This window comes from Schistocerca piceifrons, chromosome 4, assembly GCF_021461385.2.
Source record: "Schistocerca piceifrons isolate TAMUIC-IGC-003096 chromosome 4, iqSchPice1.1, whole genome shotgun sequence".
NCBI lineage: Eukaryota > Metazoa > Arthropoda > Insecta > Orthoptera > Acrididae > Schistocerca > Schistocerca piceifrons.
This window is the reverse complement of record NC_060141.1, coordinates 74,474,761-74,500,400: the sequence shown is the minus strand read 5'-3', so window position 1 is coordinate 74,500,400 and position 25,640 is coordinate 74,474,761. Positions and strand designations below refer to the sequence as shown.

General features: G+C 41.2%; 1 protein-coding gene across 1 annotated transcript in view; it reads left to right on the top strand.

Annotated features, from left to right (window-relative positions):
• LOC124795413 (chromosome-associated kinesin KIF4A) overlaps positions 1-25,640 on the top strand; it is a 274,052-nt gene that overhangs the window by 228,667 nt on the left and 19,745 nt on the right. Inside the window, exons 15-16 of the mRNA XM_047259435.1 lie at positions 12,681-12,817; positions 12,900-13,343. Coding sequence (XP_047115391.1) covers positions 12,681-12,817; positions 12,900-13,343 — 581 coding nt within the window. The remainder of the gene's footprint in view (positions 1-12,680; positions 12,818-12,899; positions 13,344-25,640) is intronic.

Sequence of the window (25,640 nt, the reverse complement as noted above, 5' to 3'; positions counted from 1 at the left end):
AATCATCATGTGACAGATGTTCTGGTATTATTATACATTATTCTATGCTTGAGAATCTGCCCATGGAAGCAAAAGATTTGCTCTTGTCCATGTTTAATCAATATTAGATGAAACAGGGCTTACTAAAACTTGGAAGATGCAGGTTATACTTCCAGTTCTGAAAAATGGGAGATATCCAAATATCTCCTCTATCGATCAATCAAATTGTCTTCTTGTGTGGCAAGAATGTGCTGGAGTGGATGGTTAAAATGAAAGTGGAATGGTGGCTTGAAAAGCGTAATTTAATTCCTCAGAGTCAATGTGGTTTAGAAAAGGCAAAGAGGCTATAGACAATCTGTATTCGTTTGCTATGAACATTACCTGACCCATTCAAATGAAAAACAAAAGTATTTGCGGCATTTCTTGACATTATGGGAGCTTATGATACCGATTCTCTTGAACAAGCTGACAGATTTTGCTAAGTCTTCTATGATGTTACATGGCATCAGTTGCCTGGTCACTCAAAGAGCAATCTCTATCAGTTTTAAAGGAAACATTTTTGGCCTGTTTCTTACCTCACGGCCTGGCCTAGGGTGCAGTTTTAAGCCCTCTTTGTATATTCCGTATACTTATAATTTAGAACGAATAATCACTCTCCTGACAAAAATTTTACTATATACAGACAGTGTTTGTGTTCATTCATCTGCTGGCTCATATCTTCAGGCTAAAACACAATCACTGCTGTGGAACACATTGATGAATGGATATGTAACAGTGCACATGAGGTGTCAGCTGAGAAATCGATGGTCGTACTTTTTTACAAATCAAACACTGTTCGCATTGTTGATCATGTCACATGTGGAAAGCATGTTGATCACGTCACATGTGGAAAGTATGCTTTCCAAATAAAATCTTGCACTCTTTTCCTCACACTGATATTTGACTCTCTGCTCTGCTGGGTGTCTCATATACAGTCTATTATAATAAAGGCAAGAAAGTATAAAATGTAATTTACTCTCTCACCAATGTATAGTGGGGAGTGCATCAAAATATTCTGCTCACAATGTACCGAGGGATTGCGCGCCCATATATTCACACAAGCAAACATGCTTCATGCACACAACTGGTATCACTGGCAGCTCCAGCTGGAAATTCTGGTCAGAGCTGCCAGTGGTAGTGATCACGTACGTGTGTGTGTGTGTGTGTGTGTGTGTGTGTGTGTGTGTGTGTGTGTGTGTGTGCCGGCCGAAGTGGCCGTGCGGTTAAAGGCGCTGCAGCCTGGAACCGCAAGACCGCTACGGTCGCAGGTTCGAATCCTGCCTCGGGCATGGGTGTTTGTGATGTCCTTAGGTTAGTTAGGTTTAACTAGTTCTAAGTTCTAGGGGACTAATGACCTCAGCAGTTGAATCCCATAGTGCTCAGAGCCATTTGAACCATTTGTGTGTGTGTGTGTGTGTGTGTGTGTGTGTGTGTGTGTGTGTGTGTGTTTCCTTTACTGAAGAAGGCTTTGGTCGAAAGCTATAATGCGTAACAGTCTTTTCATTGTGCCTGTCCAAAACTCATCAGGTCATCTTTATGGTGCATACCAATCTATCCTTTTTCCTAATGTTGTTGGTATTCCGTCCTGAGTGTTCTCTCTCTGTTGTATATATCACAGTCATAATGCCTAAAGTTTAATTTGCAGCCTTGTTAACAATTGCACTGATGGAAGCTTAGTATGAAGTTTAGGTACATATAATACATCGTAATCGATTCCTTATGTTTTTGTCGTAATTAAGTTTCAAATTGACACACCATACACTTTACACATCCAGTCATATTGATTTGTCATTTGCATTCAGACACATAGTCCACATGCCACACATCTGAATTCAATAAATGTGAAGGAGTTGTAAAACCTCTGATGGAAGTTTGTTCTTTTGATTTACTTGTTACTTTCTTTGCTACCTGACAACTAACACGTGCTGTTTTTCTCAAAACAGAATTGATTTTTGTTGGAACATTATATTTTCTGTTGAATACAGGGGGAGCAGCCCTCCACATACACAACAGCTAAGGTTAAGTTGTCAGTACCAACTCGAAAGGCAAGGAAATCGAGACTCGTCATTGAGCTGTTAGTAACTTACTGCGCCACTCTGTTACCTCGACAGAAATGTGTTTATTTCCAAATGAACAGAAAAGCCTTGTTAACTGTGGAGTAGAGTGACAAAATAGGTAACTTTTACTCCAACAAGATCATACATCACTGAAAATGTAACCTCGCAAGAAGTTAATATTTATGCATACACCGTAATCTCATGACCAGCTGTGAGAGCTTACAATCATTTGCATTCTAATATCCTACAACAAGCAATGTTTTTTCTTTATTTTACGTTTCACACACACTTAGAGATGAGATGATGGTTAAAAGTACAATCTAATCCTTTGTGAAGATAGCACACAAAGCCCAAAATAATCACATTTTTAAAACTATTCCTTATAGTAACAAATGACAAGATAACACACAGGCACATTTGTGATGTGTGCTACTGACATGTTAGAGGTATTAGTCATATAACCAACTGAGATTTGAAACATCAGTTAATGAAGATTAGCTCGTTTAAAGTTAGTTTTCTATTGTATTGATGATGATGAAAAAATGTTAGTGTACAATTATTCATTGTTGGTGTATAAGGTTAAGGAATTATTCACGTCAAAAGGACATCACCTGTCAAAAGTACAAAAAAATTATTCACAATGGTGGCATGGCACTTTTTTGCTGTAGTAATTGTCACATAGAGTATTCCACAAGAAAATAGCCGTTCATGATATGAAATCAAACCCTGGAAACTCCAGGTAGGAATATCAACAAGGTAGGAAAAGATAGATTGCTACTTACCATATAGATGGCACATTAATATGCAGACAGGCATGAGTAAAAGACACATACGCATATGCTTTCGGCCATAGCCTTCATCAGAAAAAGAGAAATACACACCATTCATTCACATACGCTGGGGCCAGTTGCATTCTGGCCCGTGCTGTCAGAATTGGTACTCATGTGTGAGGGAGCTGTGCTTGCTTATGTGAATGACTGGTGTGTGTTTATCTTTTTCTGATGAAGGCTGTAGCTAAAAGCTCGTGTGTAAATGTCTTGTACTCTTGCCTGTCTGCATTATATGTGTCACCTTTACGCTAAGTAGCAAATCTATTATTTACTACAATGCTATTATTTCAATAATGCTAAGATACTAGCTTTTATTTATTTTATGTACACACAAAGTTCTGTAGGACCAAATTGAGGAGCAAATCTGAGGCCATACAATGTGTCATTGCATGAAAATTACAACATAAAAGTAATAACAGATAAAAATAAAATGTTTATCAACCCAAAAAGTCAATCCATAAGTTTATTTAAATGCAATCAACAATATACATCAGAATCAGCTTAATTTTACAAGGAACTCCTCAATAGAATGGAAAGAGTGGCCCATGAGGAAACTCTTCAGTTTAGATTCGAAAGTGGGTGGGTTACTGCTAAGATTTTTGAATTCCTGCAGAAGCTTATTGAAAATGGACGCCACAGTATACTGCAAACTTTTCTGCACAGGAGTTAAGTAAGTCGGATCCAAGTGCAGGTTGGATTTCTGTTGAGTATTAACTGAGTGAAATCTGGTTATTCTTGGGAATAAGCTGATATTGTTGGCAAGAAATGATGGTAAAGAATATATATACTGAGAGGCCAATGTCAAAATACCCAGACTACTGGACAGCGGTCGACAAGAGGTTTGTGAACTTGCACTACTTATTGCCCAAACCGCCTGTTTCTGAGCCAAAAATATCCTTTCAGAATAGGGGGAGTTACCCCAAAATATAATACCATATGACATACGCGAATGAAGATAAGCAAAGTAGATTGATTTTCATGTTGAGCAATCACTCGCTTCAGATACCGTTCAAATAATAAAAAAATGGTGGCATTAAATCTTTGAACAAGATCCTGAACGCGGGCTTTCTGTGACAGTTTACTATCTATCTGAACACCCAGAAATTTGAACTGTTCAGTATCACTAATCATATGCCCATTCAGTGAAATTAAAATGTCAGGTTTTGTTAAATTGTGTGTTACAAACTGTAAAAACTGCGTCTTACTGTGATTTAGCGTTAGTTTATTTTCTACGAGCTACGAACTTATGTCATGAACTGCACTGTTTGAAACACAGGCAATGTTGCACACATCATCTTTTACTACCAAGCTAGTGTCATTAGCGGCCGCCCCTCGTGGTCTCGCGGTAGCGTTCTCGCTTCCCGAGCACAGGGTCCCGGGTTCGATTCCCGGCGGGGTCAGGGATTTTTCGTGCTTCGAGATTACTGGGTGTTGTTGTGTCGTCTGCATTATCATCATCATCATCATTCATCCCCATTACGGTCGGAGGAAGGCAACGGCAAACCACCTCCATTAGGACCTTGCCTAGTAGGGCGGTGCGGGTCTCCCGCATCATTCCCCTACGCTCTGTAAAGAAGCATGGGACTTCATTTCCATTTTCAGTGTCATTAGCAAACAGAAATATTTTAGAGTTACCCGCAATACTAGAGGGCATATCATTTATATAAATAATGAACAGGAATGGCCCCAACACTGATCCCTGCGACACCCCCCATTTGACCGTTCCCCACTCAGACCCCACATCACAGCCATTCTTAACACTGTGAATAATGACCTTTTGCTGTCTGTTGTTAAAGTAAGAAGTGAATCAGTTGTGAGCTACTCCCTGTCTTCCGTAATGGTCCAACTTCTGGAGCAATATTTTGTGATAAACACAATCAAAAGCCTTAGTTAAATCAAAACATATGTCTAGTATTCGAAATATTTCACAGAGAAAAGAGAATGTAACATTTTCCATTGTTAAACAACTTCTAAAGCTGAACCATACATTTGATGGCAAATTATGTGATGTAAAATGATCAATTATCCATACATACACAGCCTTTTCAATAACTTTAGTAAACTCTGATGGTACAGAAATAGGTCTAAAATTGTCTACATTTTCCCTTTCTCCCTTTTTATAAAGCGTCTTTACTACTGAGTACTTCAATTGTTCAGGAAACTGATCATTCCTAAAGGAAAAATTACGAATATGGTTAAATACACAGATAACATGTCAGCACAGTACTTTAATATTATGCTAGGCACTCCATAATATCCATGTGAGTCCTTAGTCTTCAGTGATTTAATTGTTGACTCAGTCTCCCCCCTTGTCAGTAACACAGAGGAGTATTTCAGACATCAGTGTCGGAAAGGCATTTTCCAAGAGAGTTGTATGATTCCCTGTGGAAACTAATATTTTATTTAATTCACCAGCAATGCTCAGAAAAGATTGTTAAATGATGTACATATATCTGATTCATCAGTAACAGAAATATTTTTACTATCAACTGACTTCATATCGTCGACCTTGTGTTGTTGACAAGGCACTTCCTTCACAACTGACCATATGGTTTTAATTCTATCATGTGAATTAGCTATTCTATTTGCATACCACATACCCTTTGTCTCTTCCTAATAACATTTTAAGCACCTTACAGGACTGTTTGTAATGGAATACTGCAGCTTGTTGTGACTATTTCTAACATTCTGTTATAATTCCCTTTTTGTTTTACGTGATATCCTTATCCCACTAGTCAGCCATCCAGGCTGCCTTTTACTGCTAGCATCCCATTTAGATCATTCTAATGGAAAGCAACTCTGTCAGCATGAGAAATGTGTTAAGGAAAGCATTGCATTTGTTATCTATGTTATCAGCACTATTAAACATCTTGCCACTCTTGTTCCTTGACAAGGTTTAAAAAACACTCTATTGTCATTGGATTAACTTTCCTACATAGTTTGTAATTTTATGTGACATTTGAGTACAAAATCCATTTAGTGTTAAACTTTGTGCATCATGGTCTAAAAGGCCATTTACCCATTTACTAACGGAATAACCATCTCGTAACAAAAAAAAAAAAAAAAAAAACCACAGTCTGAATCAGATCATATCAATTTAGATCTATCAACATGCTTTTTCTTGCACAATCATACGTTGTTGTTGGGGTCTTCAGTCCTGAGAATGGTTTGATGTAGCTCTCCATGCTACTCTATCCTGTGCAAGCTTCATCATCTCCCAGTACCTACTGCAGCCTACAACCTTTTGAATCTGCTTAGTGTATTCATCTCTTGGTCTCCCTCTACGATTTTTACCCTCCATGCTGCCCTCCAATACTAAATTGGTGGTCCCTCGATGTCTCAGATCATGTCCTACCAACCGATCCCTTCTTCTAGTCAAGTTGTGCCACAAACTCCTCTTCTCCCCAATTCTTTCCATACTTCCTGCTTAGTTGTGTGATCTACCCACCTAATCTTCAGCATTCTTCTGTAGCACCACATTTCGAAAGCTTCTATTCTCTTCATGTCCAAACTATTTATCGTCCATGTTTCACTTCCATACATGGCTACACTCCATACAAATACTTTCAGAAATGACTTCCTGACACTTAAATCAATACTCGATGTTAACAAATTTCTCTTCTTCAGAAACGCTTTCCTTGCCATTGCCAGTCTACATTTTATATCCTCTCTACTTCGACCATCATAAGTTATTTTACTCCCTAAATAGCAAAACTCATTTACTACTTTAAGTGTCTCATTTCCTAATCTAATTCCCTCAGCATCACCCGACTTAATTAGACTCCATTCCATTATCCTTGTTATTTTGCTTTTGTTGATGTTCATCTTATACCCTCCTTTCAAGACACTGTCCATTCAGTTCAACTGCTCTTCCAAGTCCTTGGCTGTCTCAGCCAGAATTACAATGTCATCGGCGAACCTCAAAGTTTTTATTTCTTCTCCATGGATTTTAATACCTACTCCGGACTTTTCTTTTGTTTCCTTTATTGCTTGCTCAATATACAGATTCAACAACATAGGGGAGAGGCTACAACCCTGTCTCACTCCCTTCACAACCACTGCTTCCCTTTCATGTCCCTCGACTCTTATAACTGCCATCTGCTTTCTGTACAAATTGTAAATAACCTTTCGCTCCCTGTATTTTACCCCTGCCACCTTCAGAATTTGAAAGAGAGTATTCCAATCAACATTGTCAAAAGCTTTCTCTAAGTCTACAAATGCTAGAAACGTAGATTTGCCTTTCCTTAGTCTTTCTTCTAAGATAAGTCGTAGGGTCAGTATTGTCTCACGTGTTCCCACATTTCGATGGAATCCAAACAGATCTTCCCCGAGGTCAGCTTCTATCACTTTCTCCATTCGTCTGCAAAGAATTCGCGTTAGTATTTTGCAGCTGTGGCTTATTAAACTGATAGTTCGGTAATTTTCACATCTGTCAACACCTGCTTTCTTTGGGATTGGAATTATTATATTCTTCTTGAAGTCTGAGGGAATTTCGCCTGTCTCATACATCTTGCTCACCAGATGGTAGAGTTTTGTCAGGACTGGCTCTCCCAAAGCTGTCAGTAGTTCTAATGGAATGTGGTCTAATCCCGGAGCTTTGTCGTCACTCAGGTCTTTCAGTGCTCTGTCAAACTCTTCACGTAGTATCATATCTCCCATTTCATCTTCATCTACATCCTCTACCATTTCCGTAATATTGTCCTCAAGTACATTGCCCTTGTATAGACCCTTTATATACTCCTCCCACCTTTCTGCTTTCCCTTCTTTGCTTAGATGGTATTCATACAAGTGGTTCTCTTTTCTCCAAAGGTCTCTTTAATTTTCCTGTAGGCTGTATCTGTCTTACCCCTAGTGAGATAAGCCTCTACATCCTTACATTTGTCCTCTAGCCATCCCTGCTTAGCCATTTTGCACTTCCTGTCGATCTCATTTCTGAGGAGTTTGTATTCCTTTTTGCCTGCTTCATTTGCTGCATTTTTATATTTTCTCCTGTCATCAATTAAATTCAGTATTTCTTCTGTTACCCAAGGATTTCTACTAGCCCTCGTCTTTTTACCTATTTGATCCTCTGCTGCCTTCACTATTTCATTCCTCAAAGCTACCCATTCTTCTTGTACTGTATTTCTTTCCCCCATTCCTGTCAATTGTTCCCTTATGTTCTCCCTGAAACTCTGTACAAGCTCTGGTTCCTTCAGTTTATCCAGGTCCCATCTCCTTAAATTCCCACATTTTTGCAGTTTCTTCAGTTTTAATCTGCAGGTCATAACCAATAGATTGTGGTCAGAGTCCACATCTGCCCCTGGAAATGTCTTACAATTTAAAACCTGGTTCCTAAATCTCTGTCTTACCATTAGATAATCTATCTGAAACCTGTCAGTATCTCCAGGCTTCTTCCATGTATACAAGTTTCTTTCATGATTCTTGAACCAAGTGTTAGCTGTGATTAAGTTATGCTCTGCGCAAAATTCTACCAGGCGGCTTCCTCTTTCATTTCTTAGCCCCAATCCATATTCACCTAATACGTTTCCTTCTCTCCCTTTTCCTACTCTCGAATTCCAGTCACCCATGACTATTAAATTTTCATCTCCCTTCACTATCTGAATAATTTCTTTTATCTCATTGTATATTTCATCAACCTCTTCGTCATCTGCGAAGCTAGTCGGCATATAAACTTGTACTGCTGTGGTAGGTGTGGGCTTTGTATCTATCTTGGCCACAATAATGCGTTCACTATGCTGTTTGTAGTAGCTTACCCATACTCCTATTTTTTTATTCATTATTAAACCTACTCCTGCATTACCCGTATTTGATTTTGTATTTATAACTCTGTATTCACCTGACCAAAAGTCTTGTTCCTCCTGCCACCGAACTTCACTAATTCCCACTATATCTAACTTTAACCTATCCATTTCCCTTTTTAAATTTTCTAACTTACCTGCCCAATTAAGGGATCTTGAATTCCATGCTCCGATCCGTAGAACGCCAGTTTTCTTTCTCCTGATAACAACGTCCTCTTGAGTAGTCCCTGCCTGGAGATCCGAATGGGGGACTATTTTACCTCTGGAATATTTTACCCAAGAGGACACCATCATCATTTAATCATACAGTAAAGCTGCATGCCCTCGGGAAAAATTACGGCTGTAGTTTGCCCTTGCTTTCAGCCATTCGCAGTACCAGAACAGCAAGGCCATTTTGGTTAGTGTTACAGGGCCAGATCAGTCAGTCATCCAGACTGTTGCCCCTGCAACTGCTGAAAAGGCTGCTGCCCCTCTTCAGGAACCACATGTTTGTCTGGTCTCTCAACAGAAACCCCTCCATTGTGGTTGCACCTACAGTACGGCTATCTGTATCGTTGAGGCAATCAAGCCTCCTCACCAATGGCAAGGTCCATGGTTCATGGACATATACAAAAGTGATATTGAAGTCACCGCTTACAACTAATTTCTGGTACTTCCTATAAATTGAATCAAGAACCCTCTCTAGCTTCAGTGTCCGCTGCTTGTGGTCTCGCGGTAGCATTCTCTCCTCCCAAGCACAGGGTCCCAGGTTCGATTCCCGGCGGGGTCAGGGCTTTTCTCTGCCTAGAGGTGACTGGGTGTTGTTGTGTTGTCTTCATCATCATCATCATCATCATCATCATCATCATCATTCATCCCCATTACAGTCGGAGGAAGGCAATGGAAAACCACCTCTACTAGGACCTTAAATATTACAGCAGTGTGGGTCTCCCGCACCGTTCCCCTACGCTCTGTCACGAAGTATGGGACTTCATCATCATCTAGCTTGACCAGAAATGCTCTGAAGTCAGAGTTAGGGGCCCTATAAACAACAACAATTACGAGTTTAGTTTCACTAAATTAAACTGCCCCTGCACGACATTCAAATATCTGTTCAGTGCAGTGCCATGATAGTCTACAGACTAAAATGGAATACAGTTTTTCAAACAATGGAAAATTCAGGATGGATTGTAACAACATTATGAGAAGGAAAGTTGCTACTCGCCATATAGTGGAGATTCAGACTTACGATTAAAGCTTTCTTCCATTAAGGCCTTCTTCAACAATAGACACACGTACACACGCACGCCCACTGTCAGGCCTGAGACTGCAGTTGTGTGTGTGTGCATGTCTATTGTTGACGAAGGTCTTAATGGCCAAAAGCTGTAATTGTGCGAGTCTTTTTTTGTGCCTATCTGCAACTCAGCATCTCCACTATACGATGAGTAGCATCTTTCCTTCTCATAATACTGGAATACTGTTTATTACCTACATGGCCACTCCCCCACTCCACGAGGAACTCCTTGAAAAACAGACAGCTAATCTGTACCCTGGTAAAGGAAGCCTCTGAATTGTCAAATTATTTAAGTGGTGTTCCTACGTACTAGTATTTCCTTAGTCAACCTCTATAAGCAGTTCACTAACTTTAGCTCTAATAACTCTTATATTTTGATGAGATATGTTAATTCCTTCTCTTATTGGATACCTGCCACCTCTGAAGGTGATTCCTTAGTTAGAATGTCCTTTAAGTAGGTATACCTATCAGCTGATAGTTTTGTTTTAGGACCTATCAGCTGACTTTAGTCTAAAAAAGGTGCAGCTCTAACACCAACTACTACAGGAATTTTTCCATGAGTGATCCCACCACCACCCACTACACTGTCACCTATGAGCTATGCAGCCTCCCCTTCTCATACCTACTGAGGTGCAGGCAATGCCTAGTGAAACCCGATGTACTGATAGACTCAATTGGCACCACTGTAATGTGACCAATGCCCTCTGCCAGCAGTGCCTTCTCCAGCCCCATGTTAACGCGTCTACCAGCTGCATTAAGATGGGGCCACTCATGATTCTTGAAATACAGGGTATGAACAAGACAAACAAAATACAATGGAAAACCAAATTACTTCTCAGTTTCCATTCCAGGATTGGAATTAACACCCATTGAGATGTTGTAGGTAAATAAATATTTTGCAATGTGTATTGTGTTGTGGAAAAGGCTCTTTTGCAGAAAGTAAATCTGTTTTTTCCAATGACCAAAATATACGGACATGTCATGTTCTTCCATTTCAGTCATCTGCCATCCTATCAGATTTAAATATCTCAAGTTATGTCCTACAGAACAGATATTTATTTTCTGTATCTTGATCAACTTGTGTTAAAAACATAGCCAATTCCTTTGTTCTTAAATCCTACCTATTCATGCTCAGCTGTGCTGCTGCTCAGCAATTGTTGACACAAAAGATCAAAGGGTTGCTAAATTCTAACCTACAGTATCATTTGTTCATGATTATAATTCCTTAGATCATGACATACAAGACATGTAGAGAAAGAAATGTCACCAGTTCTATTCTGGTATTCCTACTGATCGAAGCACAAGCTACCCTCCTGGCTAGTTGGTGGGGGTTCTTAGCTTCCCTGTGCAACCAACACCAGTTTCCTCAAAGCTCCAGGGGACTCAGGACATGTCCCTATGTTAACCTCTGCTGATCCTCTGCAGTGTTAACTTGAAAAACAATATTCAATCAAAACATTGGGGAAGGAATGCTTATCAAAACGACAGGTGGTCTGATACCGCAAGGCGCTATTGGAAGGCGGGGATGACGACGACAAAAAAACTCTTGCAGACACCCTTCAGTGTCAGAAGGTGAAAACAGTGTGACTGGTGTGTGCGAACATTTGAATGTTCGTCTGAATGCTTTGGGTATCTCCAAAAAAAAAAAAAAAAAAAAAAAAAAAAAAAAAAAAAAAAAAAAAAAAAAAAAAAAAAAAATTTCAATGCTATTGAACAACTGGAGATTAAGAAGATATGCGCATAACTGTTCCCAAAAATTTTGACAGAAGGCCACAGGTACAGCCTGGACTTCATTTGTGAATAACTTCTGCAGTTTGTAAAAATGATGGTGCTGTTTTGAACCATGTTATAATGTGAAATGAGCTGGATGGTTTTTGAATATGACTCTGAAGCAGAGAGAGGCCTAACTCGGAGTGGCACACCTCACAGTCACCATGCCCCAAGCAGGCAAGCATAAGCAGATCCAAAGTGAAGGCAGTGTTCATTGTCTTCTTTTATGCTAGTGGTTTCATCCGCAATGAGTCTGTATTTGCCAGACAAACTGTCAACGCCGCATTTTATGTGCAAGTGTTCAGAAGAATTTCTGACTTCAGACAACACATCAGTGGTTCCTGGAAGCTTCAGCAAGACAATGTGTCCAGCCACACTGTCTTGGTGATGGATTATGTGGTTAAAAGCTGCATGGATGTTGACCCCTCCGCCCCTCTCCCCCTTACAGGTGCGACTTCACTCTGGAGACTTTTTTGTTTCCTCAGCTAAAGACACTCTTGAAAGCACATCATTTCGAGACCATTGACAGTGTGAAATATGTCGTTTCATGAGGGTTCTAGTTTGAGACATTTTGATGTCTTGTACCTTCTGATCACTAAAGTAGTCTTTATGGGCTTAGTGTCATTAATTTCCCAATAAACCTTATAAATCACATTGTGTATTTTATATTTCTTGTGCATCATCTTTGACTGCCTTAGTTTCTATTATGCCACTTCATGGTAATTCATATATGCTGTGCTCTTTATATATATTGTGCATTTCTCCATTAAGAATTAGTGTACAACATAAATATTCAAGATTGTATACAGGTTTTGGTAGTCTCAAAGAGTTTCAGCAGAGAATTTTTAAAAAATCTATTACATTGAATTGTTCTGCTATGTGTTTGTCTAAAAGATCCGTTGCGTGTCCTAATTACACCTAATTCTAATTTCAGAGAATAAAGCAAAAACACGATGGGATACTCTGCAGACAATGGGAGAGGCGAAATATGCTCTGAAGTACCTCTTCGACCTTGCTGCTGACATGAAAAAAGATTCAACAAATAAAGAAAGCCGTCTTGAGGAATTAATGGTATATTTATCTCTTTATATTCTGGAGAAAAATATTAGCTTTGAAAAAGGTTTTAATTTTTAATGTAAATATTTTTTTCCAGGCTGCAAAGGTTAAACTTGCTGAACAGTTACAAAACCATGAGAACAAGCTAAGAACAGTGGAACAAGAACATAAGAATGAATTACTGAAATTAGAGAAAGAGCATGCAGATAAAGTGTTTTTGTTGTTAGGTCAACTGAAAGGAGTTGGGACAGATGGTAATATTGAATCAGATTTGATGCTAAGGCTTGAAATTCAAGAGCAGGAAATAAAAAAAATTGAAGCTTTGCGACAACAGCTGGAGAGAAAAGAAGAAGAAATAGCTGATTTAAAAAGTAAATTAGAAGCTAAAACTAGAAAAAGGAAAACTTTTGGACAAGCTGATGCAACATTTGATTTGGTAGAGGATTTTGAATCGGATCCTGAAGATGATGCCACAGTAGATGACCCAAATGATCCAGATTGGAAGAAGACACCATTGTTCAAGAGGATTCAGAGAATAAAGGTTTTTCTTCTTTATACATATGACAAAATTTTCTTAAATTTTAAGAAATAGTGTTGAATTGCCATCAAAAAAATTTTTTCTGTTTAGTAGCTTTTCAGAGCATTTCCTGTTGATATTAAATTTTACTACTCATAAGTTGGGAGTTTTAGCTAATCTTTCACCCATGTCCAGTAGTTTGTGATTGTGACCTGGAAGTTTCTCAATTCAAACCATGTAAGGACAAGATATGAACAAGATAGCAAACAAATTGATAACAACAGTACACATCATATAATTAACCCATGTTTAAAAATAACTTTTCTTTAGCAACTGTAAATCCTGCCCTATCTTTTCATAGTCTGTTATCATTTCATTTCACTCAGTAAATGAATTTGTAAAATTTCCAGACATTGCAATTTAGGTGTGGTTTAAATTTTTGACTGTTTCTATCCAGCTGTTCCCAGTGGTAAGTAGCTGCTTCTACTCCTTAAAATGCCATGTTTGTTTATAAAATGTATAGTTTGCAATTTCAGCCTTTAGCCATTTTAAATAGGAATGCAGCAAAAAATTATGATTTAGCACACGTCAAGATTTAAAACTATCTGACGTGTATGCCTGTTATCATGTGGCCCATCTCCATTGGCTGACTATGTAACATATTTGGCATCTTCTGTGAAAAAACATCAAACTGCTGCATGTTATTCACTGTTCGATGGCAGGAAGGTGATATGTGCAGCAATTTGATGAAATATGCTGAAACCATTATACAGGGTGTTCATTTTAACTGAAGACATTGAAATATCTCAAACTACACATTGCATCAAATAAAGTTATAATTCCAATTTGTTTCCCTCGGAAGGGGACATCCAACGATACCATCTTCACCCGCCACCCCACCCCATCCCATACCATGCCATGGGTTGCAGGTTGCAACTTTGAAACCTTCAATGGGAACCCCCATTCTTTATTGTAGATTATGACTCTCTGGCAAAATCTATATACTTTTTGTCTGAAGCATTTTTTTCATTTTGACACAGATGGTGCTGTAATCGGAGGAATAGAAATGGGTACACAATCATAATTTACAATATGCTACCAATGACCCTTGAATATCCAATGGCACTTAGGACCCCACTTCTATGCTACAAGAGTAGGACAGGCCAGTACTTCATAACTTACATTGGAAACCCCATTCGCAGCATTCCATTTCTCCGGAATAGAAATGGATATACAATCGTAATTTACAATATGCTACTCAAAGACCCTTGACTATCCAATGGCATGTGGGACCACACCTCCATCCTGCGAGGGTAGAACAGGCCAATATTTCATAACTTCTTATTCGAAACCTGGTTCGCAACATCGTATTCCTCTGAAATTTTGAACAGGAGATTACTCAACGCACCACCATTGCCATTTATCTAAGTACGACATATCCTAACAGGCAGTACATCGCAAGCGGAGGTAACATATCATGCAGACGTAGAACAGGTAATGGCTCTAAAGATTCCGAAGTTGCAACCCGCCACCCACAGCACAGGATAGGGTGGTGGGCGAGTGTGGTATTGTTGGATGTCCCCCTACAAGACAAACAAATTTGAACTATGACTCTTTTTTTTTTTTATCTGGGGTGTAGCTTTCAATTAAAACGAACAGTCTGTATATTCTGCCAATGGATGTTGGCCACATGATGATGACGAAATGAGCTAAAAAAAAGGATTTTCGTTTGCTTGACTAGTATTTTATGTATATGTTTATTTATTTCATCTCTGAGCATTTTGCATGCTATTGATGTTAATAGCATGTACAAATTGAGTATTACACAATGGAGCTTACAATAATAGTAACAATAAAGAAAGCAATTAAATCATGTAGATTTCCATACAAACATACAATCTGTATAAGTTAAAATTATAGATCTTGTTTTGCACAATCAAAAAATTCCTATACGCTATAGAAAGCCTTCTTTTTAAGTAGGTTTTGTAGAACATTTCTGAAGATTTTTGAATAGATAGTGTGTGCTTCTAGTGCACTGCATACCTGCCAGGTTTCCCAGTTTTCCCAGAAGATTTTCTGATTTTGGGGCAGAGTTGAGGATGAACATATATAATATTATCTGTAATCCCTTCTCCCAGAATATTGCTGCGTTTTTGTCATTAACTTTGTGTTTGAAACACTGCTGGCGAAAATTGGTCAAATATTCGATCGATATCATCATCTTGCAGTTTATTGCTGCATTCTCTTTGTGCTTCGACTGCACGTTAGTGGGAAAGGTTTGTTTACGCTTGCTTTTATACAGTGTGTCCTTTATGGTTTGGTATATGTGCAATTGTGTGACAAATGTTTGTGCAATTTTGTGTTTTTGTGATGAGTTCAACTAAGAAACGATATCATCAGTCTCTCAGGGATGCTTATTCTGCTGAATTTCCATGTATTATGCGATCACAGAAAGATAAAACATTTGCGTTCTGTTCCATATGTTTGTGTGATATAAACATTGCCTGTGGAGGAAGAACTGAATTGATAAATCATATTAAATTCGTTAAACACGTCTCCAATATGAAAATGAAGGATAGCAGTAGGAAAATTGATTCATTTTGCTGGTTGATGACTCTGCTACTGTTGAGAGCAAAACTTGGCAGATGATACCAAATGGGCTCGCTTGATGAGCATTCGTGGAGCTGATGGTGTTCCTAAGTACAATGATGTCCAGGCTAATGCTGTCTGTTTTGACCTTACCACACAGCAATGCTCTCTCTCTCTCTCTCTCTCTCTCTCTCTCTCTCTCTCTCTCTCTCTCTCTCTGTCTGTGTGTGTGTGTGTGTGTGTGTGTGTGTGTGTGTGTGTGTGTGTTTTTTTCATCTTGTTGAAGAATTCAGAATTTCTGAAGAAGGCTACTCATCTTCTTCTCTCCTCTGCAACCTGTGATGGAATGTAGCCAGTGTTGTGTGAACTTGAGAAAATTTTGTAAATAAGTGTAAATAAATGTTCAGTTTAGTAGTTTCGGCAGTGTCTTTCATATTGTGGCTTGCAAGATCAAGAGAAGAAATGCTCATTTTTGTGTAGTGTGTAAACTGTCCCATTGTTAAGTGACAAAAAATGAACTTTCATCAGCAAGTAACTTGTGTAAGTACCTAATTCATAATTCGAAAATAGTGATCTTGAAATGTAGCCTATATTATATGTGTTAACATTATCTGTAATCTCTTGCTATGTTTGAACACCTTGTAACCCATGCATGAGTTAAATTTTTGCAATTTGGTATCTTCTGGACTTCTGTTTTTGAAAGTTGGCAGGTATGGCAGTGTGTCGAACAGTTTTGCTCAAAGTTATGCAAATACATTGTGAGTCTTGCTTTGTCCTGTGAAAGGTTGGTGAAGCTTTCCTTTGTGATGTGTACTGTGACAATGAAATGATTGCCTTAATTTGTAGCATGTTTGGTTTTCGTTTCTGTAGACTAGGCAACTACATATAAATAATGATGGGACTGTTATGACAAGAGTTTCTTGTAAAGTAACCTTTCTTGTAAAGTAACAAGATACATTAAGCGGCAGCAGAACGCACACATGAAAGACTGTTGTGATTGGCAAGCTTTTGGAGCCAGTGTTTCCTTCTTCAGGCAGAATGGTTGAAGGGGAAGGAAGGAGGCTGAAGGAAAAGGACTGGAGAGGTCCAGGAAAAGGGGTAGATTATGGGGAAAGTCACCCAGAACTGTGGGTCAGGGCAGACTTCGGTATGGGATGAGAAGGAAAGCATCTCATGCCTTACAATAAATCTCCCCTGACCCACAGTTCTGGTTGACTTTCCCAAAATCTACCCCTTTTCCTAGACCTCTTCAGTTCTCTTTCTTCACCCTGCTTCCTTCCCCTTCAATCCTTCTGCCTGGAGGAGGAAACACTGGCTCCAAAAGCTTCCAATCGCAACAGTCTTTTGTGTGTGTGTGTGTGTGTGTGTGTGTGTGTGTGTGTGTGTGTGTGTTTTAATCTATCCAATTACATAATTTTATCAGTAATTGATTATTTTCATTGTTCTACAATATACATTGTTTTCGGAAACACCCACTACACATCACATATCCTTTTTCTGCCACATAACTCTTTTTGCCCCACTGCAGCTGAAAAAGAAAAAAAAAATTGCACAATAGGAGCTGAGCAACATGTTTTCGCTCACATATACTCCGTGACAGGTATGACTCTTGATAAATTGGTGTGTATAGAATCCGTGTGGAGGTTCCAAGTTAATTAGTAATGAAAGTGGTATCATCAGCATATAGAACAGATTTACGAGGAACGGTACTTGGTAGGTCATGAACCCTACTGTTCTCCATAAATATGACATATATTATTACGTGTAATTAAATACAATTTAATTCTTGTTTGATCCAGTTAAAGCATTATGATGTAATGTAATATTGCTATTGATCAAAATTCAGAAAAAGAAAAGTAGAAATCTCTCTTTTAATAGAAATAGTATTTTGTAAAAGATAAGCAAATATCAGTGAATTCTTTTCTTTAAAGCTTGGTTCAAAATATAATAAAAATAATGAATAAATTTCTCTTCAACAAATAATATCAAAATTTAAATAAATGTCAATATGTTTATATCTTTTTACAGTAAAAAATTTAACAACATGGGAAAAAGTAACAATGGGCAAACTTTCTTTTGTACGCAAAACATAGACAAAATACAAGGAAGTAGTGATAGATAGGTTAGTTTTGAACAGAAAACACTGTTCAGAATATGAACAGTGTGTGTGTGTGTGTGTGTGTGTGTGTGTGTGTGTGTTTTAGTTTTATAGATCTAGCAAAAAAAATTGTTTTTTCAGTGCATATCATTCATCAAAATACAAGTAAATAATAGTAAACATGCTAGTTTTGAAATCTGGACACTGAGAACACATTACTACAATTTGAACACATAATTGGAGTCTTATTTCCGCAGCTAGAAGGACAAAATTTACACCTGGCAGATTTGCAGCTTTGCTTGGTGCTGCTACAGCTTGGTATACAGTGTGATATAGACTGGTCCTATGTCCGCATCTTTCTCACAGTAGCAATGGATGTTGCTGCAGAGGAGGAACTAGACAGGTTGAGGAGGGTGAAGGATGCTGGAGAATGGGAACTGGCAGTTGGTAAGAAGGCAGCTAGGAGGAGGAGCTGGAGATATTCAGACAGTTGTACTTGGTGTATATGCAATAGATTTGACCAACTGTCAGAGTTGAGTGGAGAGGAATCTCTAGTAGGTGCAGAAAACATGCAGAAGCCTTCAGCAGTTAGAAAGCCTAAGTCAGTTGCAAATTCTAACAGAAAGGAAGAGGTTCTACTGCTAGGTAGTTCGTATGATAGAGTTGTGGGCAGCAGTTGCAGGAAGTGTTGGACAGTGAGTCCAGGTCACCAGCATTGTGAAGCCTAGTGCAGAGTTGGCTCAGGTGACTCACAGCATAGGGGAGTTACGTAGGAATTTTACGAAAGCAGATCAGGTAGTGATCGTCGGTGGAGCAGGGAATAGTCTTGATAAGGGCGGGGAATATGATGTAGGTGGTGACCCGGGAAAGATAGCTAACCAAACTGGCGGCACTAATGTGCACTTTGTGCAACTGTTTCAGTGTCATGATTAGCCTCATCTTAATGCTGCTGTTGGGTATGTTAACATGGGGCTGGAGAAGTAACTGGTGGCGGAGGGCATAGTTCACATTGCAGTGGTGCCAGTTGAGTCCATCAGTAGATCAGGTTTCATTAGGCATGGCCTGAAACTCAATAAGTATGGAAAGGGGAGGCTGGCAAAGCTTACAGGTGACAGTATAGTGGGTGGTGATGGTGGGATCACTCATGGAAAAATTCCTGTAGTAGTTGGTGTTAGAGCTGCACCTTTTTTAGACTGAAGTCAGCTAATAGGCCCATCCCAGGGGGCTCACCACGCTTCAGCGGAATAGTGCTTGGCTACCACAGGGCCAAAGCCTTCGCAGCATCTTTTCCCTTCCATATTGCATGTCTATCCTCTTGCTAGTCATTTTTCCCTCCCTTGGGAATATGGCTTGGGTGTTATTGGGAATGTTCTGCACTGCCCATCACTGACAAACTATGTGATCAAAAGTATCCACCCCCCCCCCCCCCCTCCCCCAATAACATAAGTTTTTCATATTAGGTGCTTGTGCTGCCACCTCCTGCCAGGTACCCCATATCAGTGACCTCAGTAGTAATTTTACATCATGAGAGAGCAGAATGGGGCCCTCCGCAGAACTCAGACTTCGAATGTGGTCAGATGATTGGGTGTCACTTGTGTGATATGTCTGTAAGCGTGATTTCCACACTCCTAAACATCCCTGGGTCCACTGTTTCCAATATGATAGTGGAGTGGAAACGTGAAGGGACACGTACAGCACAAAAGCATACAGGCCGACCTCATCTGTTGACTGACTGAGACCACCGACAGTTGAAGAGGGTCCTAATGTGTAGTAGGCAGACATCTATCCAGACCATCACACAAGAATTCCAAACGGCATCAAGATACACTGCAAGTCTTATGACAGTTAGGTGGGAGGTGAGAGAACTTGGATCTCATGGTCGAGCAGCTGTTCATAAGCCACACATCACACTGGTAAATGCCAACACCACCTCGCTTGGTGTAAGGAGTGTAAACATTGGATGATCGAACATTGGAAAAACGATGTGTGGAAAGACGAATCACGGTACACAATGTTGCAATCTGGTAGCAGGGTGTGAGTATGGCGAATGCTCAGTGAACGTCATCTGCCGACATGTGTAGTGCCAACAGTAAAATTCGGAGGCGGTGGTGTTACGGTGTGGTCATGTTTTTCATGGAGGGGGGCTTGCACCCCTTTTTTTGCGTAGCACTATCACAGCACAGGCCTACATTGATGTTTTAAGCATCTTCTTGCTTCCCATTGTTGAAGAGCAATTCAGGGATTGGCAATTACATTTTTCAACATGATCAAGCACCTGTTGATAATGCATGGCCGGTTGTGCAGTGGTTACATGGCAATAACATCCCTGTAATGGACTGGCCTAGACAGAATCCTGGCCTGAATCCTATAGAACACCTTTGGGATGTTTTGAAACACCGACTTCATGCCAGGCTTTACCAACTGACATCGATGCCTCCGCAGTACAGCATTCTGTGAAGAATGGGCTGCCATTCCCCAAGAAACCTGACTGAAGATATGCCTCCGAGAGTGGAAGCTATCATTTAGGCTGAGGGTGGGCCAACACCATATTGAATTCCAGCATTACCAATGGAGGGCGCCATGAATTTGTAAGTCATTTTCAGCCAGGTGTCCGGATACTTTTGATCACATAGGGTAAGAACTCTCTCGCCACTATTTTTCCTTCCCTTTTCCTTCCCTTTACCTTTCTTTGCTTATCTGCTTTAGCATTAGAGGTTATTCTCTTTCTTTTTCCTCCCTGTGCACTCCTGAAGGCCAGCCCACGCGGCTTATGCATAACGTGTGACTGGGTAATGCGTAATTCCCAGCCTCGGATCAACAGGTACAGTTTGCACATATCCCTTGTTACAGGCCAGGCCCAGGGAGGGGTGATTGCCAGAGTTGCTATCTTCCAAAATTGCTGATCAGTTCCCCTGTCAGGTGTTCAGGTGGTGTGGCCTGAGGTGCGAACCATCACCTAAAGCGGGTACGCCCCTTGTGAAGGGGAGGCCCCCAGTTGGGAGGAGTGCACCATCTGAGACACTGGCAATAATGGGGATTTTCTAGCAATGAGTCAATTATCTTCACAATAAACACTTATGAAACTTAAACGGAGTGAACGATTCCAAGACCCCTCTAGGTGCACCATGGTTCCTCATGGTTTCACGTGCTGAAGACGTTCAGTCCTTCGCAATGGTAATTCTGTTTGTTATTCAGAAAGGTGTTGATGCAATTGCCGGCCCTGTGAAATCCTACTCTTGTTTACGGAATGTTACTATCGTTTTGGAGACTACTTCAGATTCTCAAGCACAACAACTGCTTGCCACCTCGTTTCTCCATGGCTATCCTGTTCATGGCAATTCCCATAGAACTCTGAATTCTTCCTTTAATGTTATTTAAACTAGCCTGCTCGACAGTCAAACTGAGGCCGAAGTCCAGTGATACCTCTCTGATCAGGGTGTCATTTGCCATCCATAGGGTAATGAAACAGGTAGATTCCTCCTTAGCACCCACACACACTCTTCACCTTTGATAGTGTTACTTCTGTCAGAGATCAATGCAGGCTATGAAATTATCACAGTCCGACCAAACGTTCAGACTCCGATGCAGCGTTTCAACCACACTTGAATGTCTTGTCGACACATGGCCAAATGTGCAACCTGTGGTAGGGATGCACGTGAGGGCGTTTGTCTGCTTCCTTCTCCCCGCTGTATCAACTGCAATGGCGGCCATGCCACCACCTCTCGAGATTTTGTATCTTGATGAGCGGGCTGTCCAGGAGATCCGGGTAAAAGAAAAAGTTCCTTCCCCAGTCGCTTGCAAGTTATTGGCTAGTCGCAAACCCTGCGTTCTACCATCTGGCACTTACACAGTGCTGTTCTTGCTAAATCTTTCTCCATGGAGGAAGTGGCCACACAGACATGCGACCTCAAATTAAGCTCTGAGGTTGTGAAATAGCCCAGTGTCAAGGTAGCTTCGCCGTCCCCTTGTCCAGCTGTGCAACAAGCCATCTAACTCTCGCTTCAAGGAGCGGAGTCACCAACTACACAACCGGCAGGCCGGAAGGATTAGGAGTACTCCCGTGAATACTTTCTATGTCCCTTCAGCCAACCAACACTTAAGTCTGCCTCTGCGAACCGGAAAGGCTTGAAGAAGTCCAACAAAGGCAAATGGCCATCTCCTTCACGAACTTGAAGATCCTCTGCTACGGTGTTGCGACATGATATCTTCACCCGACCGGCCTCCATGTCGCTGGTGCGCACTGTCAACCATATTTCTGTGTTTGAATTCACAGACCAACAGCACAAGAATGCCGATGTTTCTGTGGACCTCATGGAGCAGGATCCTCCTGCCTCTGTGCCCTGTAGCGGCAAGTCTTCACAGACTGGCACTCGGCAGCCGCCGAGGTGACACCCCTTCATTTTTTTTTATCATGACTCTCCTCCAACGGAACGTTCGCAGCCTTCGGTTCCATAAAGACGATTTTCAGCTGCTTTCAGAATCGCAGCTCCCCCATGTGATCTGCCTTCAGGAAACAAAACTGCATCCTCATGACCACTTTGAGCTTCCACATTTCTTCCCAGTCTGGTTTTAACCTCCGCCCTGAGGTCGGCATTCCATTTCATGGGGTAGTCGTGCTGCTCATGCTGTTGCAGTTTGCCTTTTCCGTCCTCACTTGATGTTTTCCCTTTATACCATTTATATCTTTCAGTCATTTTATGTCACCAGGGCAGACTTCTTCCAGCTCATTGGGCGGCTACCTCAGCCATTTGTGCTGCTCGGTGACTTTAATGTGCACCATCCCCTTTGGGGTTCTTCCAGAACCTGTTTGAGAAGTGCCATCTTGGCTGACCTTCTTAATCAACTTAAGGTCTTCTTTTAGCTTACTAAGGCTGACTGGCAGCTTTCTCCTCCCTGGTGACCTTCGAAGAACAAGATTTCCCCAGCTGGAATATCTTACAAACATTATCCTTACTGCTAGAGAACGTTCCATTCCTCGCACTTCCTCTTTACCACACCGTGTCCCAGTTCCTTGATGGACTGAGGCATGCTGTGACGCAATTAGTGTGCGGAGACGTGTTCTCCGCATTTTTAACCATCATCCTACGATGGCAAACTGCATTAATTATAAACAGATGCATGTAGAGTGCCATGGCGTTCTTCGGGATTGCAAAAAAGCCAGCTGGATTTCATTCACTAGTTCTTTCACCAGTTCCACCCTCTCCTCTGTCGTGTAGGCCAACCTCCAATGCCTCTCTGGGACCCCAACCCATTCCTCAATTTCCAGCCTGTTGGTAGCAGGCAGTGTCATAGTGGACCCTATTGCTACCTCCAACACCATGGGCCACCATTTTGCAGAAATTTCAAGCTCTTTCCACTATCACCCTGCCTTCCTCCATCGGAAACGAGTGGCAGCAGCTTGGGTAATAACCTTCTCTTCTCAGTATCATGAGTGCTACAACGCCACCTTTACTGTGAGGGAGCTAGATATGCTCCTCCATCCCAGGGCCATTTGTTGTTCGCATTCAGATGTTGCAGCACCTTTCTCTTGGAAGCAAGCACTTTCTGCTTAATACGTACAACAGCATCTGGGCAGAGGGCACGTTTCACAGATGCTGGCGTGAAGCCACTGTCATACCCATACCCAAACCTGATAAGGACAAACACTTTCTCTCTGGCTACCATCCCATATCTCTTACCAGCTGTGTTTGCAGGGTTATGGAACGTATGATTTATGGCTCGAGTCTAACCATTCACTAACCACTGCACAGTGTGGATTTCGAGCACGCTGTTCTGCAGTTGACCATCTCGTCACTTTGTCCACCCATGTCAAGAATTGTTTTCTGCAGAAATCCCAGACTGTGGCAGTGTTTTTCATGATTCGGAAAAGGCATAAGACGGCTGCTGGAGAACTGGTATCCTCCATACTCTCTACACATGGGGCTTCTGTGTCTGCCTGCCCTGTTTCCTTGGGAAGTATGTAAAGGATCGAGTTTTCAATGTGCATGTGGGGTCTGCCTTGTCGGACACCTTTATCCAGGAAAACGGTGTGCCTCAGGGTTCTGTCCTGAGCCTAATCCTTTTTGGTATTACTATTAACACTATAATGACCTGTCTCCCGCCAGGCAACTCTGGTTCCCTTTTTGTTGACGATTTTGTCATGTATTGCAGGTCTCCACAGACCAGTCTCATTGAGTGGCATCTTCAGCGATGTCTCAATCGTCTTTACTTCAAGGAGCAGTGACAATGGCTTCCCTTTTTCCACTGACAAAACCACCTTGTGAATTTCTGGTGGCGCAATCTGTTTCTCCCACAATCTTTACTTCTGGGGCCTGTTGTCTTCCATTCATTGGAACTATGAAATTTCTGGGTCTCTCTTGGTCCTCCCATGTGTCTTACCTGACAGCCGTTATGCGGTCCCTCAGTGTCCTGTGTGTTCTCAATGGCATTTTCACAGGTACAGATTGAACAACACTCCTCAGCTTGTACCGGTCCCTTGTCCGTTCGAAACTAGACTATGGGTGCTTTGTTTATGCACCTGCACATCCATCCCTCTTACGCCGTCGTCTCAACAGTATCCACCATTGTGGCATCCATTTGACCACGGACACCTTTTACACCAGCCCGGTTGAGAGTCTGTATGCTGAAGCTGCTGAACTACCGCTGTCCTACCGCAATGACTTTTTCCTCAGTAGGTACGCATGCTATTTGTCTGCCATGCATGGCCACTCATCCTATGCCTCCTTCTTCGATGAGTCCTTTTCTCTTCTCTGTTACCTCGTGGAGTCCACTTTCGGCTTTTGCTCCAGCAGCTTAATGTCACACTACCTGCAACTTTCCCTGTGGATGTGAAAATCCTTCACCACTTCGGCTTTGTGTGGTGGCCTGTATTCACCTTGGCTTTCGTTTGCTTCCTAAGGACACTACTCCAGCCTCTTTCTACCACCTTCATTTTCAGGACATTCACATAGAACTTTGCTATAGTACCTTTATGTACACTGCTGGCTCTCGGACTGACCATGGTTTCAGGTGTACCTTCATCATTGGCGCTGATGTTTTCCGGTATCGGCACGCTGCTCAATATTTACAGCAGAGCTCTTCACCCTGTATCAGGCCATGGAGTACACCCGGCGACACAGGCTTTTCAAGTGGGTTTTAAGAGAGAGGGTAAGGAGCCATTCCAATCCCGAGAGCGGAAAGACTTACCTTAGGGGGGAAAAAGGACAGGTACACATGCCCCCCCCCCCCCCCCACACACACACACACACACACACACACACACACACACACTACAAATGTCTGCTTGTATCTGTATATGTGCAGATGGGTATGTGTGTGTGCGCGCGAGTGTATACCTGTCCTTTTTTCCCCCTAAGGTAAGTCTTTCCGCTCCCAGGATTGGAATGGCTCCTTACCCTCTCCCTTAAAACCCACATCCTTTCGTCTTGCCTTCTCCTTCCCTCTTTCCTAATGAAGCAACCGTTGGTTGCGAAAGCTTGAATTTTTTGTGTGTGTGTGTGTGTGTGTGTGTGTGTGTGTGTGAACATGCCAACACTTTGTAACACTTAGGAATCCAGAGCTCGTACTGTTACATGGCTAAAGGCTGAAATTCTGAAATTGCAATTGTAAATTTATAAAGCTTTAACTTTAAGTTA